The sequence below is a fragment of the Danio rerio genome, chromosome 21 (assembly GCF_049306965.1).
Source record: "Danio rerio strain Tuebingen ecotype United States chromosome 21, GRCz12tu, whole genome shotgun sequence".
In the NCBI taxonomy this organism is placed as follows: Eukaryota; Metazoa; Chordata; class Actinopteri; order Cypriniformes; family Danionidae; genus Danio; species Danio rerio.
The window spans coordinates 49,666,854-49,687,132 of record NC_133196.1 but is presented as its reverse complement, the minus strand read 5'-3'; the positions used below and the strand labels follow the sequence as shown (position 1 = coordinate 49,687,132).

The window sequence follows — 20,279 nt, the reverse complement described above, 5'->3', positions numbered from 1 at the left end:
AAAGCATTGCTGCCGTCAAGACGCTCAAAGACCATGGTGATCAGATCTGCGTTGTTCAGCGCTCCAGATGTTAGGGTCAGCTGAGCAACTTGAGAGGCACTCAGAAGGTCCAGTGCCTGGAACTGCAGAAGGGAAAACAACAACAACAACGTCTGTAGAAACAACGTGCATGCTCAAAGCAGTCACCAGAACAACCAAGTGGCACGGTGGGCCCCTTACACTCCCAAATGCCTCGTTGAGTGCACGCAGGTCTTGGTAGTCCACGTAGACAGAGAATTTGCCAAAGCTCTCTTCAAGCCAAACACTGAGGCTGCTGGTGTCGGACCCACAGGTTGAGCCTGCGACAAGGACGTGCAAAAGAGACTCGTTAGGACGGACGAAGATGCACAGACACCAAGAATTGCTATTTTATTTAGCCCACAAGACAAACAAGCGCTGCCTATGCTGGACCTACCTGATGCCTGACTCTGCTTTAGGTAGCCCAACAGGACTGCGGTGAGCTCCTGCTGTCTCAGCGATGTCATCTGCTCAAAGTGGCTGCTCAGAGCCCCGACGCTAAATTGGATCAAAACACGGCAGAAGAAATCTAAGCATGACGCAGATAACTGAAAACATCGCAGAGCTGGCTAGCATATGGAAAGCGTTACGTACATGATGTGGTATGCGTTGCAGTCGGTATATGATGTTACTGTCTGGAGCATCTCTGCAGTCAAGCTGGAAAGGACTGGACTCAGTTTCAGCGTGAACCAGGAAATCCAGTCGTAGCTCGTGAACTCGGCGAAATAAAGGCGGATGATTTGGAAGGTTCCATTCATCATGATGTCTCTCACCACAGGGCTGATGTTCAAAACCTAGAGGTGATGAAAAGCAAAGAGAAAAGCAAATGTTTCCATCACCAAGTATGCAACAGAAACTCTTGGGCTATGTTGGGCTACGGTCAGGGTCGGGTACTAAAATCATGGTCAAACAAAAGGAAAGGCAACATTCCCATTTCAGAGTACAACACAAAATGTCCCGGGCTATCTTGTTTTAACAATTTCCTAAACAAAGCGGAACAGCTGCGCGCTTGCCATCTCATGGATGGGAATGTACCTGCGAGGTCTGGGTGAGAACCGTCAAGAACTGGTCCACATCCTGGAAAGCATTGCTGCCGTCAAGACGCTCAAAGACCATGGTGATCAGATCTGCGTTGTTCAGCGCTCCAGATGTTAGGGTCAGCTGAGCAACTTGAGAGGCACTCAGAAGGTCCAGTGCCTGGAACTGCAGAAAAGAAAACAACAACAACGTTTGTAGAAACAATGTGCATGCTCAAAGCAGTCACCAGAACAACCAAGTGGCACGGTGGGCCCCTTACACTCCCAAATGCCTCGTTGAGTGCACGCAGGTCTTGGTAGTCCACGTAGACAGAGAATTTGCCAAAGCTCTCTTCAAGCCAAACACTGAGGCTGCTGGTGACGGACCCACAGGTTGAGCCTGCGACAAGGACGTGCAAAAGAGACTCGTTAGGACGGACGAAGATGCACAGACACCAAGAATTGATATTTAATTTAGCCCACAAGACAAACAAGCGCTGCCTATGCTTGACCTACCTGATGCCTGACTCTGCTTTAGGTAGCCCAACAGGACTGCGGTGAGCTCCTGCTGTCTCAGCGATGTCATCTGCTCAAAGTGGCTGCTCAGAGCCCCGACGCTAGATTGGATCAAAACACGGCAGAAGAAATCTAAGCATGACGCAGATAACTGAAAACATTGCAGAGCTGGCTAGCATATGGAAAGCGTTACGTACATGATGTGGTATGCGTTGCAGTCGGTATATGATGTTACTGTCTGGAGCATCTCTGCAGTCAAGCTGGGAAGGACTGGACTCAGTTTCAGCGTGAACCAGGAAATCCAGTCGTAGCTCGGGAACTTGGCGAAATAAAGGCGGATGATTTGGAAGGTTCCATTCATCATGATGTCTCTCACCACAGGGCTGATGTTCAAAACCTAGAGGTGATGAAAAGCAAAGAGAAAAGCAAATGTTTCCATCACCAAGTATGCAACAGAAACTTTTGGGCTATGTTAGGCTACGGTCAGGGTCGGGTACTAAAATCATGGTCAAACAAAAGGAAAGGCAACATTCCCATTTCAGAGTACAACACAAAATGTCCCGGGCTATCTTGTTTTAACAATTTCCTAAACAAAGCGGAACAGCTGCGCGCTTGCCATCTCATGGATGGGAACGTACCTGCGAGGTCTGGGTTAGAACCGTCAAGAACTGGTCCACATCCTGGAAAGCATTGCTGCCGTCAAGACGCTCAAAGACCATGGTGATTAAATCTGCATTGTTCAGCGCTCCAGATGTTAGGGTCAGCTGAGCAACTTGAGAGGCACTCAGAAGGTTCAGTGCCTGGAACTGCAGAAGGGAAAACAACAACAACAACATCTGTAGAAACAAAGTGCATGCTCAAAGCAGTCACCAGAACAACCAAGTGGCACGGTGGGCCCCTTACACTCCCAAATGCCTCGTTGAGTGCACGCAGGTCTTGGTAGTCCACGTAGACAGAGAATTTGCCAAAGCTCTCTTCAAGCCAAACACTGAGGCTGCTGGTGACGGACCCACAGGTTGAGCCTGCGACAAGGACGTGCAAAAGAGACTCGTTAGGACGGACGAAGATGCACAGACACCAAGAATTGCTATTTTATTTAGCCCACAAGACAAACAAGCGCTGCCTATGCTGGACCTACCTGATGCCTGACTCTGCTTTAGGTAGCCCAACAGGACTGCGGTGAGCTCCTGCTGTCTCAGCGATGTCATCTGCTCAAAGTGGCTGCTCAGAGCCCCGACGCTAGATTGGATCAAAACACGGCAGAAGAAATCTAAGCATGACGCAGTTAACTAAAAACATTGCAGAGCTGGCTAGCATATGGAAAGCGTTACGTACATGATGTGGTATGCGTTGCAGTCGGTATATGATGTTACTGTCTGGAGCATCTCTGCAGTCAAGCTGGGAAGGACTGGACTCAGTTTCAGCGTGAACCAGGAAATCCAGTCGTAGCTCGTGAACTCGGCGAAATAAAGGCGGATGATTTGGAAGGTTCCATTCATCATGATGTCTCTCACCACAGGGCTGATGTTCAAAACCTAGAGGTGATGAAAAGCAAAGAGAAAAGCAAATGTTTTTATCACCGAGTACGCAACAGAAACTCTTGGGCTATGTTGGGCTACGGTCAGGGTCGGGTACTAAAATCATGGTCAAACAAAAGGAAAGGCAACATTCCCATTTCAGAGTACAACACAAAATGTCCCGGGCTATCTTGTTTTAACAATTTTCTAAACAAAGCGGAACAGCTGCGCGCTTGCCATCTCATGGATGGGAACGTACCTGCGAGGTCTGGGTGAGAACCGTCAAGAACTGGTCCACATCCTGGAAAGCATTGCTGCCGTCAAGACGCTCAAAGACCATGGTGATCAGATCTGCGTTGTTCAGCGCTCCAGATGTTAGGGTCAGCTGAGCAACTTGAGAGGCACTCAGAAGGTCCAGTGCCTGGAACTGCAGAAGGGAAAACAACAACAACAACGTCTGTAGAAACAACGTGCATGCTCAAAGCAGTCACCAGAACAACCAAGTGGCACGGTGGGCCCCTTACACTTCCAAATGCCTCGTTGAGTGCACGCAGGTCTTGGTAGTCCACGTAGACAGAGAATTTGCCAAAGCTCTCTTCAAGCCAAACACTGAGGCTGCTGGTGACGGACCCACAGGTTGAGCCTTCGACAGGGACGTGCAAAAGAGACTCGTTAGGACGGACGAAGATGCACAGACACCAAGTATTGATATTTTATTTAGCCCACAAGACAAACAAGCGCTGAATATGCTGGACCTACCTGATGCCTGACTCTGCTTTAGGTAGCCCAACAGGACTGCGGTGAGCTCCTGCTGTCTTAGCGATGTCATCTGCTCAAAGTGGCTGCTCAGAGCCCCGACGCTAGATTGGATCAAAACACGGCAGAAGAAATCTAAGCATGACGCAGTTAACTGAAAACATTGCAGAGCTGGCTAGCATATGGAAAGCGTTACGTACATGATGTGGTATGCGTTGCAGTCGGTATATGATGTTACTGTCTGGAGCATCTCTGCAGTCAAGCTGGAAAGGACTGGACTCAGTTTCAGCGTGAACCAGGAAATCCAGTCGTAGCTCGTGAACTCGGCGAAATAAAGGCGGATGATTTGGAAGGTTCCATTCATCATGATGTCTCTCACCACAGGGCTGATGTTCAAAACCTAGAGGTGATGAAAAGCAAAGAGAAAAGCAAATGTTTCCATCACCGAGTACGCAACAGAAACTCTTGGGCTATGTTGGGCTACGGTCAGGGTCGGGTACTAAAATCATGGTCAAACAAAAGGAAAGGCAACATTCCCATTTCAGAGTACAACACAAAATGTCCCGGGCTATCTTGTTTTAACAATTTCCTAAACAAAGCGGAACAGCTGCGCGCTTGCCATCTCATGGATGGGAACGTACCTGCGAGGTCTGGGTGAGAACCGTCAAGAACTGGTCCACATCCTGGAAAGCATTGCTGCCGTCAAGACGCTCAAAGACCATGGTGATCAGATCTGCGTTGTTCAGCGCTCCAGATGTTAGGGTCAGCTGAGCAACTTGAGAGGCACTCAGAAGGTCCAGTGCCTGGAACTGCAGAAGGGAAAACAACAACAACAACGTCTGTAGAAACAACGTGCATGCTCAAAGCAGTCACCAGAACAACCAAGTGGCACGGTGGGCCCCTTACACTTCCAAATGCCTCGTTGAGTGCACGCAGGTCTTGGTAGTCCACGTAGACAGAGAATTTGCCAAAGCTCTCTTCAAGCCAAACACTGAGGCTGCTGGTGACGGACCCACAGGTTGAGCCTTCGACAGGGACGTGCAAAAGAGACTCGTTAGGACGGACGAAGATGCACAGACACCAAGTATTGATATTTTATTTAGCCCACAAGACAAACAAGCGCTGAATATGCTGGACCTACCTGATGCCTGACTCTGCTTTAGGTAGCCCAACAGGACTGCGGTGAGCTCCTGCTGTCTTAGCGATGTCATCTGCTCAAAGTGGCTGCTCAGAGCCCCGACGCTAGATTGGATCAAAACACAGCAGAAGAAATCTAAGCATGACGCAGTTAACTGAAAACATTGCAGAGCTGGCTAGCATATGGAAAGCGTTACGTACATGATGTGGTATGCGTTGCAGTCGGTATATGATGTTACTGTCTGGAGCATCTCTGCAGTCAAGCTGGAAAGGACTGGACTCAGTTTCAGCGTGAACCAGGAAATCCAGTCGTAGCTCGTGAACTCGGCGAAATAAAGGCGGATGATTTGGAAGGTTCCATTCATCATGATGTCTCTCACCACAGGGCTGATGTTCAAAACCTAGAGGTGATGAAAAGCAAAGAGAAAAGCAAATGTTTCCATCACCGAGTACGCAACAGAAACTCTTGGGCTATGTTGGGCTACGGTCAGGGTCGGGTACTAAAATCATGGTCAAACAAAAGGAAAGGCAACATTCCCATTTCAGAGTACAACACAAAATGTCCCGGGCTATCTTGTTTTAACAATTTTCTAAACAAAGCGGAACAGCTGCGCGCTTGCCATCTCATGGATGGGAACGTACCTGCGAGGTCTGGGTGAGAACCGTCAAGAACTGGTCCAAATCCTGGAAAGCATTGCTGCCGTCAAGACGCTCAAAGACCATGGTGATCAGATCTGCGTTGTTCAGCGCTCCAGATGTTAGGGTCAGCTGAGCAACTTGAGAGGCACTCAGAAGGTCCAGTGCCTGGAACTGCAGAAGAGAAAACAACAACAACGTCTGTAGAAACAATGTGCATGCTCAAAGCAGTCACCAGAACAACCAAGTGGCACGGTGGGCCCCTTACACTTCCAAATGCCTCGTTGAGTGCACGCAGGTCTTGGTAGTCCACGTAGACAGAGAATTTGCCAAAGCTCTCTTCAAGCCAAACACTGAGGCTGCTGGTGTCGGACCCACAGGTTGAGCCTGCGACAGGGACGTGCAAAAGAGACTCGTTAGGACGGACGAAGATGCAAAGACACCAAGAATTGATATTTTATTTAGCCCACAAGACAAACAAGCTCTGCCTATGCTGGACCTACCTGATGCCTGACTCTGCTTTAGGTAGCCCAACAGGACTGCGGTGAGCTCCTGCTGTCTCAGCGATGTCATCTGCTCAAAGTGGCTGCTCAGAGCCCCGACGCTAGATTGGATCAAAACACGGCAGAAGAAATCTAAGCATGACGCAGTTAACTGAAAACATTGCAGAGCTGGCTAGCATATGGAAAGCGTTACGTACATGATGTGGTATGTGTTGCAGTCGGTATATGATGTTACTGTCTGGAGCATCTCTGCAGTCAAGCTGGAAAGGACTGGACTCAGTTTCAGCGTGAACCAGGAAATCCAGTCGTAGCTCGTGAACTCGGCGAAATAAAGGCGGATGATTTGGAAGGTTCCATTCATCATGATGTCTCTCACCACAGGGCTGATGTTCAAAACCTAGAGGTGATGAAAAGCAAAGAGAAAAGCAAATGTTTCCATCACCGAGTACGCAACAGAAACTCTTGGGCTATGTTGGGCTACGGTCAGGGTCGGGTACTAAAATCATGGTCAAACAAAAGGAAAGGCAACATTCCCATTTCAGAGTACAACACAAAATGTCCCGGGCTATCTTGTTTTAACAATTTCCTAAACAAAGCGGAACAGCTGCGCGCTTGCCATCTCATGGATGGGAACGTACCTGCGAGGTCTGGGTGAGAACCGTCAAGAACTGGTCCACATCCTGGAAAGCATTGCTGCCGTCAAGACGCTCAAAGACCATGGTGATCAGATCTGCGTTGTTCAGCGCTCCAGATGTTAGGGTCAGCTGAGCAACTTGAGAGGCACTCAGAAGGTCCAGTGCCTGGAACTGCAGAAGGGAAAACAACAACAACGTCTGTAGAAACAACGTGCATGCTCAAAGCAGTCACCAGAACAACCAAGTGGCACGGTGGGCCCCTTACACTTCCAAATGCCTCGTTGAGTGCACGCAGGTCTTGGTAGTCCACGTAGACAGAGAATTTGCCAAAGCTCTCTTCAAGCCAAACACTGAGGCTGCTGGTGACGGACCCACAGGTTGAGCCTTCGACAGGGACGTGCAAAAGAGACTCGTTAGGACGGACGAAGATGCACAGACACCAAGTATTGATATTTTATTTAGCCCACAAGACAAACAAGCGCTGAATATGCTGGACCTACCTGATGCCTGACTCTGCTTTAGGTAGCCCAACAGGACTGCGGTGAGCTCCTGCTGTCTTAGCGATGTCATCTGCTCAAAGTGGCTGCTCAGAGCCCCGACGCTAGATTGGATCAAAACACGGCAGAAGAAATCTAAGCATGACGCAGTTAACTGAAAACATTGCAGAGCTGGCTAGCATATGGAAAGCGTTACGTACATGATGTGGTATGCGTTGCAGTCGGTATATGATGTTACTGTCTGGAGCATCTCTGCAGTCAAGCTGGAAAGGACTGGACTCAGTTTCAGCGTGAACCAGGAAATCCAGTCGTAGCTCGTGAACTCGGCGAAATAAAGGCGGATGATTTGGAAGGTTCCATTCATCATGATGTCTCTCACCACAGGGCTGATGTTCAAAACCTAGAGGTGATGAAAAGCAAAGAGAAAAGCAAATGTTTCCATCACCGAGTACGCAACAGAAACTCTTGGGCTATGTTGGGCTACGGTCAGGGTCGGGTACTAAAATCATGGTCAAACAAAAGGAAAGGCAACATTCCCATTTCAGAGTACAACACAAAATGTCCCGGGCTATCTTGTTTTAACAATTTTCTAAACAAAGCGGAACAGCTGCGCGCTTGCCATCTCATGGATGGGAACGTACCTGCGAGGTCTGGGTGAGAACCGTCAAGAACTGGTCCACATCCTGGAAAGCATTGCTGCCGTCAAGACGCTCAAAGACCATGGTGATCAGATCTGCGTTGTTCAGCGCTCCAGATGTTAGGGTCAGCTGAGCAACTTGAGAGGCACTCAGAAGGTCCAGTGCCTGGAACTGCAGAAGAGAAAACAACAACGTCTGTAGAAACAATGTGCATGCTCAAAGCAGTCACCAGAACAACCAAGTGGCACGGTGGGCCCCTTACACTTCCAAATGCCTCGTTGAGTGCACGCAGGTCTTGGTAGTCCACGTAGACAGAGAATTTGCCAAAGCTCTCTTCAAGCCAAACACTGAGGCTGCTGGTGTCGGACCCACAGGTTGAGCCTGCGACAGGGACGTGCAAAAGAGACTCGTTAGGACGGACGAAGATGCACAGACACCAAGAATTGATATTTTATTTAGCCCACAAGACAAACAAGCTCTGCCTATGCTGGACCTACCTGATGCCTGACTCTGCTTTTGGTAGCCCAACAGGACTGCGGTGAGCTCCTGCTGTCTTAGCGATGTCATCTGCTCAAAGTGGCTGCTCAGAGCCCCGACGCTAGATTGGATCAAAACACGGCAGAAGAAATCTAAGCATGACGCAGTTAACTGAAAACATTGCAGAGCTGGCTAGCATATGGAAAGCGTTACGTACATGATGTGGTATGCGTTGCAGTCGGTATATGATGTTACTGTCTGGAGCATCTCTGCAGTCAAGCTGGAAAGGACTGGACTCAGTTTCAGCGTGAACCAGGAAATCCAGTCGTAGCTCGTGAACTCGGCGAAATAAAGGCGGATGATTTGGAAGGTTCCATTCATCATGATGTCTCTCACCACAGGGCTGATGTTCAAAACCTAGAGGTGATGAAAAGCAAAGAGAAAAGCAAATGTTTCCATCACCGAGTACGCAACAGAAACTCTTGGGCTATGTTGGGCTACGGTCAGGGTCGGGTAATAAAATCATGGTCAAACAAAAGGAAAGGCAACATTCCCATTTCAGAGTACAACACAAAATGTCCCGGGCTATCTTGTTTTAACAATTTCCTAAACAAAGCGGAACAGCTGCGCGCTTGCCATCTCATGGATGGGAACGTACCTGCGAGGTCTGGGTGAGAACCGTCAAGAACTGGTCCACATCCTGGAAAGCATTGCTGCCGTCAAGACGCTCAAAGACCATGGTGATCAGATCTGCGTTGTTCAGCGCTCCAGATGTTAGGGTCAGCTGAGCAACTTGAGAGGCACTCAGAAGGTCCAGTGCCTGGAACTGCAGAAGAGAAAACAACAACAACGTCTGTAGAAACAATGTGCATGCTCAAAGCAGTCACCAGAACAACCAAGTGGCACGGTGGGCCCCTTACACTTCCAAATGCCTCGTTGAGTGCACGCAGGTCTTGGTAGTCCACGTAGACAGAGAATTTGCCAAAGCTCTCTTCAAGCCAAACACTGAGGCTGCTGGTGACGGACCCACAGGTTGAGCCTGCGACAGGGACGTGCAAAAGAGACTCGTTAGGACGGACGAAGATGCACAGACACCAAGAATTGATATTTTATTTAGCCCACAAGACAAACAAGCGCTGAATATGCTGGACTTACCTGATGCCTGACTCTGCTTTAGGTAGCCCAACAGGACTGCGGTGAGCTCCTGCTGTCTCAGCGATGTCATCTGCTCAAAGTGGCTGCTCAGAGCCCCGACGCTAGATTGGATCAAAACACAGCAGAAGAAATCTAAGCATGACGCAGTTAACTGAAAACATTGCAGAGCTGGCTAGCATATGGAAAGCGTTACGTACATGATGTGGTATGCGTTGCAGTCGGTATATGATGTTACTGTCTGGAGCATCTCTGCAGTCAAGCTGGAAAGGACTGGACTCAGTTTCAGCGTGAACCAGGAAATCCAGTCGTAGCTCGTGAACTCGGCGAAATAAAGGCGGATGATTTGGAAGGTTCCATTCATCATGATGTCTCTCACCACAGGGCTGATGTTCAAAACCTAGAGGTGATGAAAAGCAAAGAGAAAAGCAAATGTTTCCATCACCGAGTACGCAACAGAAACTCTTGGGCTATGTTGGGCTACGGTCAGGGTCGGGTACTAAAATCATGGTCAAACAAAAGGAAAGGCAACATTCCCATTTCAGAGTACAACACAAAATGTCCCGGGCTATCTTGTTTTAACAATTTCCTAAACAAAGCGGAACAGCTGCGCGCTTGCCATCTCATGGATGGGAACGTACCTGCGAGGTCTGGGTGAGAACCGTCAAGAACTGGTCCACATCCTGGAAAGCATTGCTGCCGTCAAGACGCTCAAAGACCATGGTGATCAGATCTGCGTTGTTCAGCGCTCCAGATGTTAGGGTCAGCTGAGCAACTTGAGAGGCACTCAGAAGGTCCAGTGCCTGGAACTGCAGAAGGGAAAACAACAACAACAACGTCTGTAGAAACAACGTGCATGCTCAAAGCAGTCACCAGAACAACCAAGTGGCACGGTGGGCCCCTTACACTTCCAAATGCCTCGTTGAGTGCACGCAGGTCTTGGTAGTCCACGTAGACAGAGAATTTGCCAAAGCTCTCTTCAAGCCAAACACTGAGGCTGCTGGTGACGGACCCACAGGTTGAGCCTTCGACAGGGACGTGCAAAAGAGACTCGTTAGGACGGACGAAGATGCACAGACACCAAGTATTGATATTTTATTTAGCCCACAAGACAAACAAGCGCTGAATATGCTGGACCTACCTGATGCCTGACTCTGCTTTAGGTAGCCCAACAGGACTGCGGTGAGCTCCTGCTGTCTTAGCGATGTCATCTGCTCAAAGTGGCTGCTCAGAGCCCCGACGCTAGATTGGATCAAAACACGGCAGAAGAAATCTAAGCATGACGCAGTTAACTGAAAACATTGCAGAGCTGGCTAGCATATGGAAAGCGTTACGTACATGATGTGGTATGCGTTGCAGTCGGTATATGATGTTACTGTCTGGAGCATCTCTGCAGTCAAGCTGGAAAGGACTGGACTCAGTTTCAGCGTGAACCAGGAAATCCAGTCGTAGCTCGTGAACTCGGCGAAATAAAGGCGGATGATTTGGAAGGTTCCATTCATCATGATGTCTCTCACCACAGGGCTGATGTTCAAAACCTAGAGGTGATGAAAAGCAAAGAGAAAAGCAAATGTTTCCATCACCGAGTACGCAACAGAAACTCTTGGGCTATGTTGGGCTACAGTCAGGGTCGGGTACTAAAATCATGGTCAAACAAAAGGAAAGGCAACATTCCCATTTCAGAGTACAACACAAAATGTCCCGGGCTATCTTGTTTTAACAATTTTCTAAACAAAGCGGAACAGCTGCGCGCTTGCCATCTCATGGATGGGAACGTACCTGCGAGGTCTGGGTGAGAACCGTCAAGAACTGGTCCACATCCTGGAAAGCATTGCTGCCGTCAAGACGCTCAAAGACCATGGTGATCAGATCTGCATTGTTCAGCGCTCCAGATGTTAGGGTCAGCTGAGCAACTTGAGAGGCACTCAGAAGGTCCAGTGCCTGGAACTGCAGAAGAGAAAACAACAACGTCTGTAGAAACAATGTGCATGCTCAAAGCAGTCACCAGAACAACCAAGTGGCACGGTGGGCCCCTTACACTTCCAAATGCCTCGTTGAGTGCACGCAGGTCTTGGTAGTCCACGTAGACAGAGAATTTGCCAAAGCTCTCTTCAAGCCAAACACTGAGGCTGCTGGTGTCGGACCCACAGGTTGAGCCTGCGACAGGGACGTGCAAAAGAGACTCGTTAGGACGGACGAAGATGCACAGACACCAAGAATTGATATTTTATTTAGCCCACAAGACAAACAAGCTCTGCCTATGCTGGACCTACCTGATGCCTGACTCTGCTTTTGGTAGCCCAACAGGACTGCGGTGAGCTCCTGCTGTCTTAGCGATGTCATCTGCTCAAAGTGGCTGCTCAGAGCCCCGACGCTAGATTGGATCAAAACACGGCAGAAGAAATCTAAGCATGACGCAGTTAACTGAAAACATTGCAGAGCTGGCTAGCATATGGAAAGCGTTACGTACATGATGTGGTATGCGTTGCAGTCGGTATATGATGTTACTGTCTGGAGCATCTCTGCAGTCAAGCTGGAAAGGACTGGACTCAGTTTCAGCGTGAACCAGGAAATCCAGTCGTAGCTCGTGAACTCGGCGAAATAAAGGCGGATGATTTGGAAGGTTCCATTCATCATGATGTCTCTCACCACAGGGCTGATGTTCAAAACCTAGAGGTGATGAAAAGCAAAGAGAAAAGCAAATGTTTCCATCACCGAGTACGCAACAGAAACTCTTGGGCTATGTTGGGCTACGGTCAGGGTCGGGTACTAAAATCATGGTCAAACAAAAGGAAAGGCAACATTCCCATTTCAGAGTACAACACAAAATGTCCCGGGCTATCTTGTTTTAACAATTTCCTAAACAAAGCGGAACAGCTGCGCGCTTGCCATCTCATGGATGGGAACGTACCTGCGAGGTCTGGGTGAGAACCGTCAAGAACTGGTCCACATCCTGGAAAGCATTGCTGCCGTCAAGACGCTCAAAGACCATGGTGATCAGATCTGCGTTGTTCAGCGCTCCAGATGTTAGGGTCAGCTGAGCAACTTGAGAGGCACTCAGAAGGTCCAGTGCCTGGAACTGCAGAAGAGAAAACAACAACAACGTCTGTAGAAACAATGTGCATGCTCAAAGCAGTCACCAGAACAACCAAGTGGCACGGTGGGCCCCTTACACTTCCAAATGCCTCGTTGAGTGCACGCAGGTCTTGGTAGTCCACGTAGACAGAGAATTTGCCAAAGCTCTCTTCAAGCCAAACACTGAGGCTGCTGGTGACGGACCCACAGGTTGAGCCTGCGACAGGGACGTGCAAAAGAGACTCGTTAGGACGGACGAAGATGCACAGACACCAAGAATTGATATTTTATTTAGCCCACAAGACAAACAAGCGCTGAATATGCTGGACTTACCTGATGCCTGACTCTGCTTTAGGTAGCCCAACAGGACTGCGGTGAGCTCCTGCTGTCTCAGCGATGTCATCTGCTCAAAGTGGCTGCTCAGAGCCCCGACGCTAGATTGGATCAAAACACAGCAGAAGAAATCTAAGCATGACGCAGTTAACTGAAAACATTGCAGAGCTGGCTAGCATATGGAAAGCGTTACGTACATGATGTGGTATGCGTTGCAGTCGGTATATGATGTTACTGTCTGGAGCATCTCTGCAGTCAAGCTGGAAAGGACTGGACTCAGTTTCAGCGTGAACCAGGAAATCCAGTCGTAGCTCGTGAACTCGGCGAAATAAAGGCGGATGATTTGGAAGGTTCCATTCATCATGATGTCTCTCACCACAGGGCTGATGTTCAAAACCTAGAGGTGATGAAAAGCAAAGAGAAAAGCAAATGTTTCCATCACCGAGTACGCAACAGAAACTCTTGGGCTATGTTGGGCTACGGTCAGGGTCGGGTACTAAAATCATGGTCAAACAAAAGGAAAGGCAACATTCCCATTTCAGAGTACAACACAAAATGTCCCGGGCTATCTTGTTTTAACAATTTCCTAAACAAAGCGGAACAGCTGCGCGCTTGCCATCTCATGGATGGGAACGTACCTGCGAGGTCTGGGTGAGAACCGTCAAGAACTGGTCCACATCCTGGAAAGCATTGCTGCCGTCAAGACGCTCAAAGACCATGGTGATCAGATCTGCGTTGTTCAGCGCTCCAGATGTTAGGGTCAGCTGAGCAACTTGAGAGGCACTCAGAAGGTCCAGTGCCTGGAACTGCAGAAGGGAAAACAACAACAACAACGTCTGTAGAAACAACGTGCATGCTCAAAGCAGTCACCAGAACAACCAAGTGGCACGGTGGGCCCCTTACACTTCCAAATGCCTCGTTGAGTGCACGCAGGTCTTGGTAGTCCACGTAGACAGAGAATTTGCCAAAGCTCTCTTCAAGCCAAACACTGAGGCTGCTGGTGACGGACCCACAGGTTGAGCCTTCGACAGGGACGTGCAAAAGAGACTCGTTAGGACGGACGAAGATGCACAGACACCAAGTATTGATATTTTATTTAGCCCACAAGACAAACAAGCGCTGAATATGCTGGACCTACCTGATGCCTGACTCTGCTTTAGGTAGCCCAACAGGACTGCGGTGAGCTCCTGCTGTCTTAGCGATGTCATCTGCTCAAAGTGGCTGCTCAGAGCCCCGACGCTAGATTGGATCAAAACACGGCAGAAGAAATCTAAGCATGACGCAGTTAACTGAAAACATTGCAGAGCTGGCTAGCATATGGAAAGCGTTACGTACATGATGTGGTATGCGTTGCAGTCGGTATATGATGTTACTGTCTGGAGCATCTCTGCAGTCAAGCTGGAAAGGACTGGACTCAGTTTCAGCGTGAACCAGGAAATCCAGTCGTAGCTCGTGAACTCGGCGAAATAAAGGCGGATGATTTGGAAGGTTCCATTCATCATGATGTCTCTCACCACAGGGCTGATGTTCAAAACCTAGAGGTGATGAAAAGCAAAGAGAAAAGCAAATGTTTCCATCACCGAGTACGCAACAGAAACTCTTGGGCTATGTTGGGCTACAGTCAGGGTCGGGTACTAAAATCATGGTCAAACAAAAGGAAAGGCAACATTCCCATTTCAGAGTACAACACAAAATGTCCCGGGCTATCTTGTTTTAACAATTTTCTAAACAAAGCGGAACAGCTGCGCGCTTGCCATCTCATGGATGGGAACGTACCTGCGAGGTCTGGGTGAGAACCGTCAAGAACTGGTCCACATCCTGGAAAGCATTGCTGCCGTCAAGACGCTCAAAGACCATGGTGATCAGATCTGCGTTGTTCAGCGCTCCAGATGTTAGGGTCAGCTGAGCAACTTGAGAGGCACTCAGAAGGTCCAGTGCCTGGAACTGCAGAAGAGAAAACAACAACGTCTGTAGAAACAATGTGCATGCTCAAAGCAGTCACCAGAACAACCAAGTGGCACGGTGGGCCCCTTACACTTCCAAATGCCTCGTTGAGTGCACGCAGGTCTTGGTAGTCCACGTAGACAGAGAATTTGCCAAAGCTCTCTTCAAGCCAAACACTGAGGCTGCTGGTGTCGGACCCACAGGTTGAGCCTGCGACAGGGACGTGCAAAAGAGACTCGTTAGGACGGACGAAGATGCACAGACACCAAGAATTGATATTTTATTTAGCCCACAAGACAAACAAGCTCTGCCTATGCTGGACCTACCTGATGCCTGACTCTGCTTTTGGTAGCCCAACAGGACTGCGGTGAGCTCCTGCTGTCTTAGCGATGTCATCTGCTCAAAGTGGCTGCTCAGAGCCCCGACGCTAGATTGGATCAAAACACGGCAGAAGAAATCTAAGCATGACGCAGTTAACTGAAAACATTGCAGAGCTGGCTAGCATATGGAAAGCGTTACGTACATGATGTGGTATGCGTTGCAGTCGGTATATGATGTTACTGTCTGGAGCATCTCTGCAGTCAAGCTGGAAAGGACTGGACTCAGTTTCAGCGTGAACCAGGAAATCCAGTCGTAGCTCGTGAACTCGGCGAAATAAAGGCGGATGATTTGGAAGGTTCCATTCATCATGATGTCTCTCACCACAGGGCTGATGTTCAAAACCTAGAGGTGATGAAAAGCAAAGAGAAAAGCAAATGTTTCCATCACCGAGTACGCAACAGAAACTCTTGGGCTATGTTGGGCTACGGTCAGGGTCGGGTACTAAAATCATGGTCAAACAAAAGGAAAGGCAACATTCCCATTTCAGAGTACAACACAAAATGTCCCGGGCTATCTTGTTTTAACAATTTCCTAAACAAAGCGGAACAGCTGCGCGCTTGCCATCTCATGGATGGGAACGTACCTGCGAGGTCTGGGTGAGAACCGTCAAGAACTGGTCCACATCCTGGAAAGCATTGCTGCCGTCAAGACGCTCAAAGACCATGGTGATCAGATCTGCGTTGTTCAGCGCTCCAGATGTTAGGGTCAGCTGAGCAACTTGAGAGGCACTCAGAAGGTCCAGTGCCTGGAACTGCAGAAGGGAAAACAACAACAACAACGTCTGTAGAAACAACGTGCATGCTCAAAGCAGTCACCAGAACAACCAAGTGGCACGGTGGGCCCCTTACACTTCCAAATGCCTCGTTGAGTGCACGCAGGTCTTGGTAGTCCACGTAGACAGAGAATTTGCCAAAGCTCTCTTCAAGCCAAACACTGAGGCTGCTGGTGACGGACCCACAGGTTGAGCCTTCGACAGGGACGTGCAAAAGAGACTCGTTAGGACGGACGAAGATGCACAGACACCAAGTATTGATATTTTATTTAGCCCACAAGACAAACAAGCGCTGAATATGCTGGACCTACCTGATGCCTGACTCTGCTTTAGGTAGCCCAACAGGACTGCGGTGAGCTCCTGCTGTCTTAGCGATGTCATCTGCTCAAAGTGGCTGCTCAGAGCCCCGACGCTAGATTGGATCAAAACACGGCAGAAGAAATCTAAGCATGACGCAGTTAACTGAAAACATTGCAGAGCTGGCTAGCATATGGAAAGCGTTACGTACATGATGTGGTATGCGTTGCAGTCGGTATATGATGTTACTGTCTGGAGCATCTCTGCAGTCAAGCTGGAAAGGACTGGACTCAGTTTCAGCGTGAACCAGGAAATCCAGTCGTAGCTCGTGAACTCGGCGAAATAAAGGCGGATGATTTGGAAGGTTCCATTCATCATGATGTCTCTCACCACAGGGCTGATGTTCAAAACCTAGAGGTGATGAAAAGCAAAGAGAAAAGCAAATGTTTCCATCACCGAGTACGCAACAGAAACTCTTGGGCTATGTTGGGCTACGGTCAGGGTCGGGTACTAAAATCATGGTCAAACAAAAGGAAAGGCAACATTCCCATTTCAGAGTACAACACAAAATGTCCCGGGCTATCTTGTTTTAACAATTTCCTAAACAAAGCGGAACAGCTGCGCGCTTGCCATCTCATGGATGGGAACGTACCTGCGAGGTCTGGGTGAGAACCGTCAAGAACTGGTCCACATCCTGGAAAGCATTGCTGCCGTCAAGACGCTCAAAGACCATGGTGATCAGATCTGCGTTGTTCAGCGCTCCAGATGTTAGGGTCAGCTGAGCAACTTGAGAGGCACTCAGAAGGTCCAGTGCCTGGAACTGCAGAAGAGAAAAAAACAACAACAACGTCTGTAGAAACAACGTGCATGCTCAAAGCAGTCACCAGAACAACCAAGTGGCACGGTGGGCCCCTTACACTTCCAAATGCCTCGTTGAGTGCACGCAGGTCTTGGTAGTCCACGTAGACAGAGAATTTGCCAAAGCTCTCTTCAAGCCAAACACTGAGGCTGCTGGTGACGGACCCACAGGTTGAGCCTGCGACAGGGACGTGCAAAAGAGACTCGTTAGGACGGACGAAGATGCACAGACACCAAGAATTGATATTTTATTTAGCCCACAAGACAAACAAGCGCTGAATATGCTGGACTTACCTGATGCCTGACTCTGCTTTAGGTAGCCCAACAGGACTGCGGTGAGCTCCTGCTGTCTCAGCGATGTCATCTGCTCAAAGTGGCTGCTCAGAGCCCCGACGCTAGATTGGATCAAAACACGGCAGAAGAAATCTAAGCATGACGCAGTTAACTGAAAACATTGCAGAGCTGGCTAGCATATGGAAAGCGTTACGTACATGATGTGGTATGCGTTGCAGTCGGTATATGATGTTACTGTCTGGAGCATCTCTGCAGTCAAGCTGGAAAGGACTGGACTCAGTTTCAGCGTGAACCAGGAAATCCAGTCGTAGCTCGTGAACTCGGCGAAATAAAGGCGGATGATTTGGAAGGTTCCATTCATCATGATGTCTCTCACCACAGGGCTGATGTTCAAAACCTAGAGGTGATGAAAAGCAAAGAGAAAAGCAAATGTTTCCATCACCGAGTACGCAACAGAAACTCTTGGGCTATGTTGGGCTACGGTCAGGGTCGGGTAATAAAATCATGGTCAAACAAAAGGAAAGGCAACATTCCCATTTCAGAGTACAACACAAAATGTCCCGGGCTATCTTGTTTTAACAATTTTCTAAACAAAGCGGAACAGCTGCGCGCTTGCCATCTCATGGATGGGAACGTACCTGCGAGGTCTGGGTGAGAACCGTCAAGAACTGGTCCACATCCTGGAAAGCATTGCTGCCGTCAAGACGCTCAAAGACCATGGTGATCAGATCTGCGTTGTTCAGCGCTCCAGATGTTAGGGTCAGCTGAGCAACTTGAGAGGCACTCAGAAGGTCCAGTGCCTGGAACTGCAGAAGAGAAAACAACAACAACGTCTGTAGAAACAATGTGCATGCTCAAAGCAGTCACCAGAACAACCAAGTGGCACGGTGGGCCCCTTACACTTCCAAATGCCTCGTTGAGTGCACGCAGGTCTTGGTAGTCCACGTAGACAGAGAATTTGCCAAAGCTCTCTTCAAGCCAAACACTGAGGCTGCTGGTGACGGACCCACAGGTTGAGCCTGCGACAGGGACGTGCAAAAGAGACTCGTTAGGACGGACGAAGATGCACAGACACCAAGAATTGATATTTTATTTAGCCCACAAGACAAACAAGCGCTGAATATGCTGGACTTACCTGATGCCTGACTCTGCTTTAGGTAGCCCAACAGGACTGCGGTGAGCTCCTGCTGTCTCAGCGATGTCATCTGCTCAAAGTGGCTGCTCAGAGCCCCGACGCTAGATTGGATCAAAACACAGCAGAAGAAATCTAAGCATGACGCAGTTAACTGAAAACATTGCAGAGCTGGCTAGCATATGGAAAGCGTTACGTACATGATGTGGTATGCGTTGCAGTCGGTATATGATGTTACTGTCTGGAGCATCTCTGCAGTCAAGCTGGAAAGGACTGGACTCAGTTTCAGCGTGAACCAGGAAATCCAGTCGTAGCTCGTGAACTCGGCGAAATAAAGGCGGATGATTTGGAAGGTTCCATTCATCATGATGTCTCTCACCACAGGGCTGATGTTCAAAACCTAGAGGTGATGAAAAGCAAAGAGAAAAGCAAATGTTTCCATCACCGAGTACGCAACAGAAACTCTTGGGCTATGTTGGGCTACGGTCAGGGTCGGGTACTAAAATCATGGTCAAACAAAAGGAAAGGCAACATTCCCATTTCAGAGTACAACACAAAATGTCCCGGGCTATCTTGTTTTAACAATTTCCTAAACAAAGCGGAACAGCTGCGCGCTTGCCATCTCATGGATGGGAACGTACCTGCGAGGTCTGGGTGAGAACCGTCAAGAACTGGTCCAAATCCTGGAAAGCATTGCTGCCGTCAAGACGCTCAAAGACCATGGTGATCAGATCTGCGTTGTTCAGCGCTCCAGATGTTAGGGTCAGCTGAGCAACTTGAGAGGCACTCAGAAGGTCCAGTGCCTGGAACTGCAGAAGAGAAAACAACAACAACGTCTGTAGAAACAATGTGCATGCTCAAAGCAGTCACCAGAACAACCAAGTGGCACGGTGGGCCCCTTACACTTCCAAATGCCTCGTTGAGTGCACGCAGGTCTTGGTAGTCCACGTAGACAGAGAATTTGCCAAAGCTCTCTTCAAGCCAAACACTGAGGCTGCTGGTGTCGGACCCACAGGTTGAGCCTGCGACAGGGACGTGCAAAAGAGACTCGTTAGGACGGACGAAGATGCAAAGACACCAAGAATTGATATTTTATTTAGCCCACAAGACAAACAAGCTCTGCCTATGCTGGACCTACCTGATGCCTGACTCTGCTTTAGGTAGCCCAACAGGACTGCGGTGAGCTCCTGCTGTCTCAGCGATGTCATCTGCTCAAAGTGGCTGCTCAGAGCCCCGACGCTAGATTGGATCAAAACACGGCAGAAGAAATCTAAGCATGACGCAGTTAACTGAAAACATTGCAGAGCTGGCTAGCATATGGAAAGCGTTACGTACATGATGTGGTATGTGTTGCAGTCGGTATATGATGTTACTGTCTGGAGCATCTCTGCAGTCAAGCTGGAAAGGACTGGACTCAGTTTCAGCGTGAACCAGGAAATCCAGTCGTAGCTCGTGAACTCGGCGAAATAAAGGCGGATGATTTGGAAGGTTCCATTCATCATGATGTCTCTCACCACAGGGCTGATGTTCAAAACCTAGAGGTGATGAAAAGCAAAGAGAAAAGCAAATGTTTCCATCACCGAGTACGCAACAGAAACTCTTGGGCTATGTTGGGCTACGGTCAGGGTCGGGTACTAAAATCATGGTCAAACAAAA

The 20,279-nt window shown here is 48.9% G+C and overlaps 3 protein-coding genes across 3 annotated transcripts in view; all 3 read right to left on the bottom strand.

Annotated features, from left to right (window-relative positions):
- ddx46 (DEAD (Asp-Glu-Ala-Asp) box polypeptide 46) overlaps positions 1 to 20,279 on the bottom strand; it is an 800,864-nt gene that overhangs the window by 305,482 nt on the left and 475,103 nt on the right. The gene's annotated exons all lie outside the window — the stretch shown is intronic.
- LOC141380041 (uncharacterized) lies at positions 627 to 3,990 on the bottom strand. Its single transcript, XM_073936119.1, has 12 exons — positions 3,866 to 3,990; positions 3,631 to 3,749; positions 3,366 to 3,533; positions 2,925 to 3,124; positions 2,728 to 2,828; positions 2,493 to 2,611; positions 2,228 to 2,395; positions 1,787 to 1,986; positions 1,590 to 1,690; positions 1,355 to 1,473; positions 1,093 to 1,260; positions 627 to 851 (listed from the first exon to the last, which is right to left on the bottom strand). The coding sequence occupies exons 1-12, from the start codon at positions 3,933 to 3,935 to the stop codon at positions 627 to 629; spliced, it is 1,758 nt and encodes a 585-aa protein (XP_073792220.1). The 5' UTR covers positions 3,936 to 3,990.
- On the bottom strand, positions 10,836 to 18,696 carry LOC141380040 (uncharacterized). The gene is made up of 6 exons (XM_073936118.1): positions 18,627 to 18,696; positions 17,492 to 17,561; positions 12,946 to 13,046; positions 11,576 to 11,694; positions 11,317 to 11,484; positions 10,836 to 11,075 (listed from the first exon to the last, which is right to left on the bottom strand). The coding sequence occupies exons 1-6, from the start codon at positions 18,694 to 18,696 to the stop codon at positions 10,851 to 10,853; spliced, it is 753 nt and encodes a 250-aa protein (XP_073792219.1). The 3' UTR covers positions 10,836 to 10,850.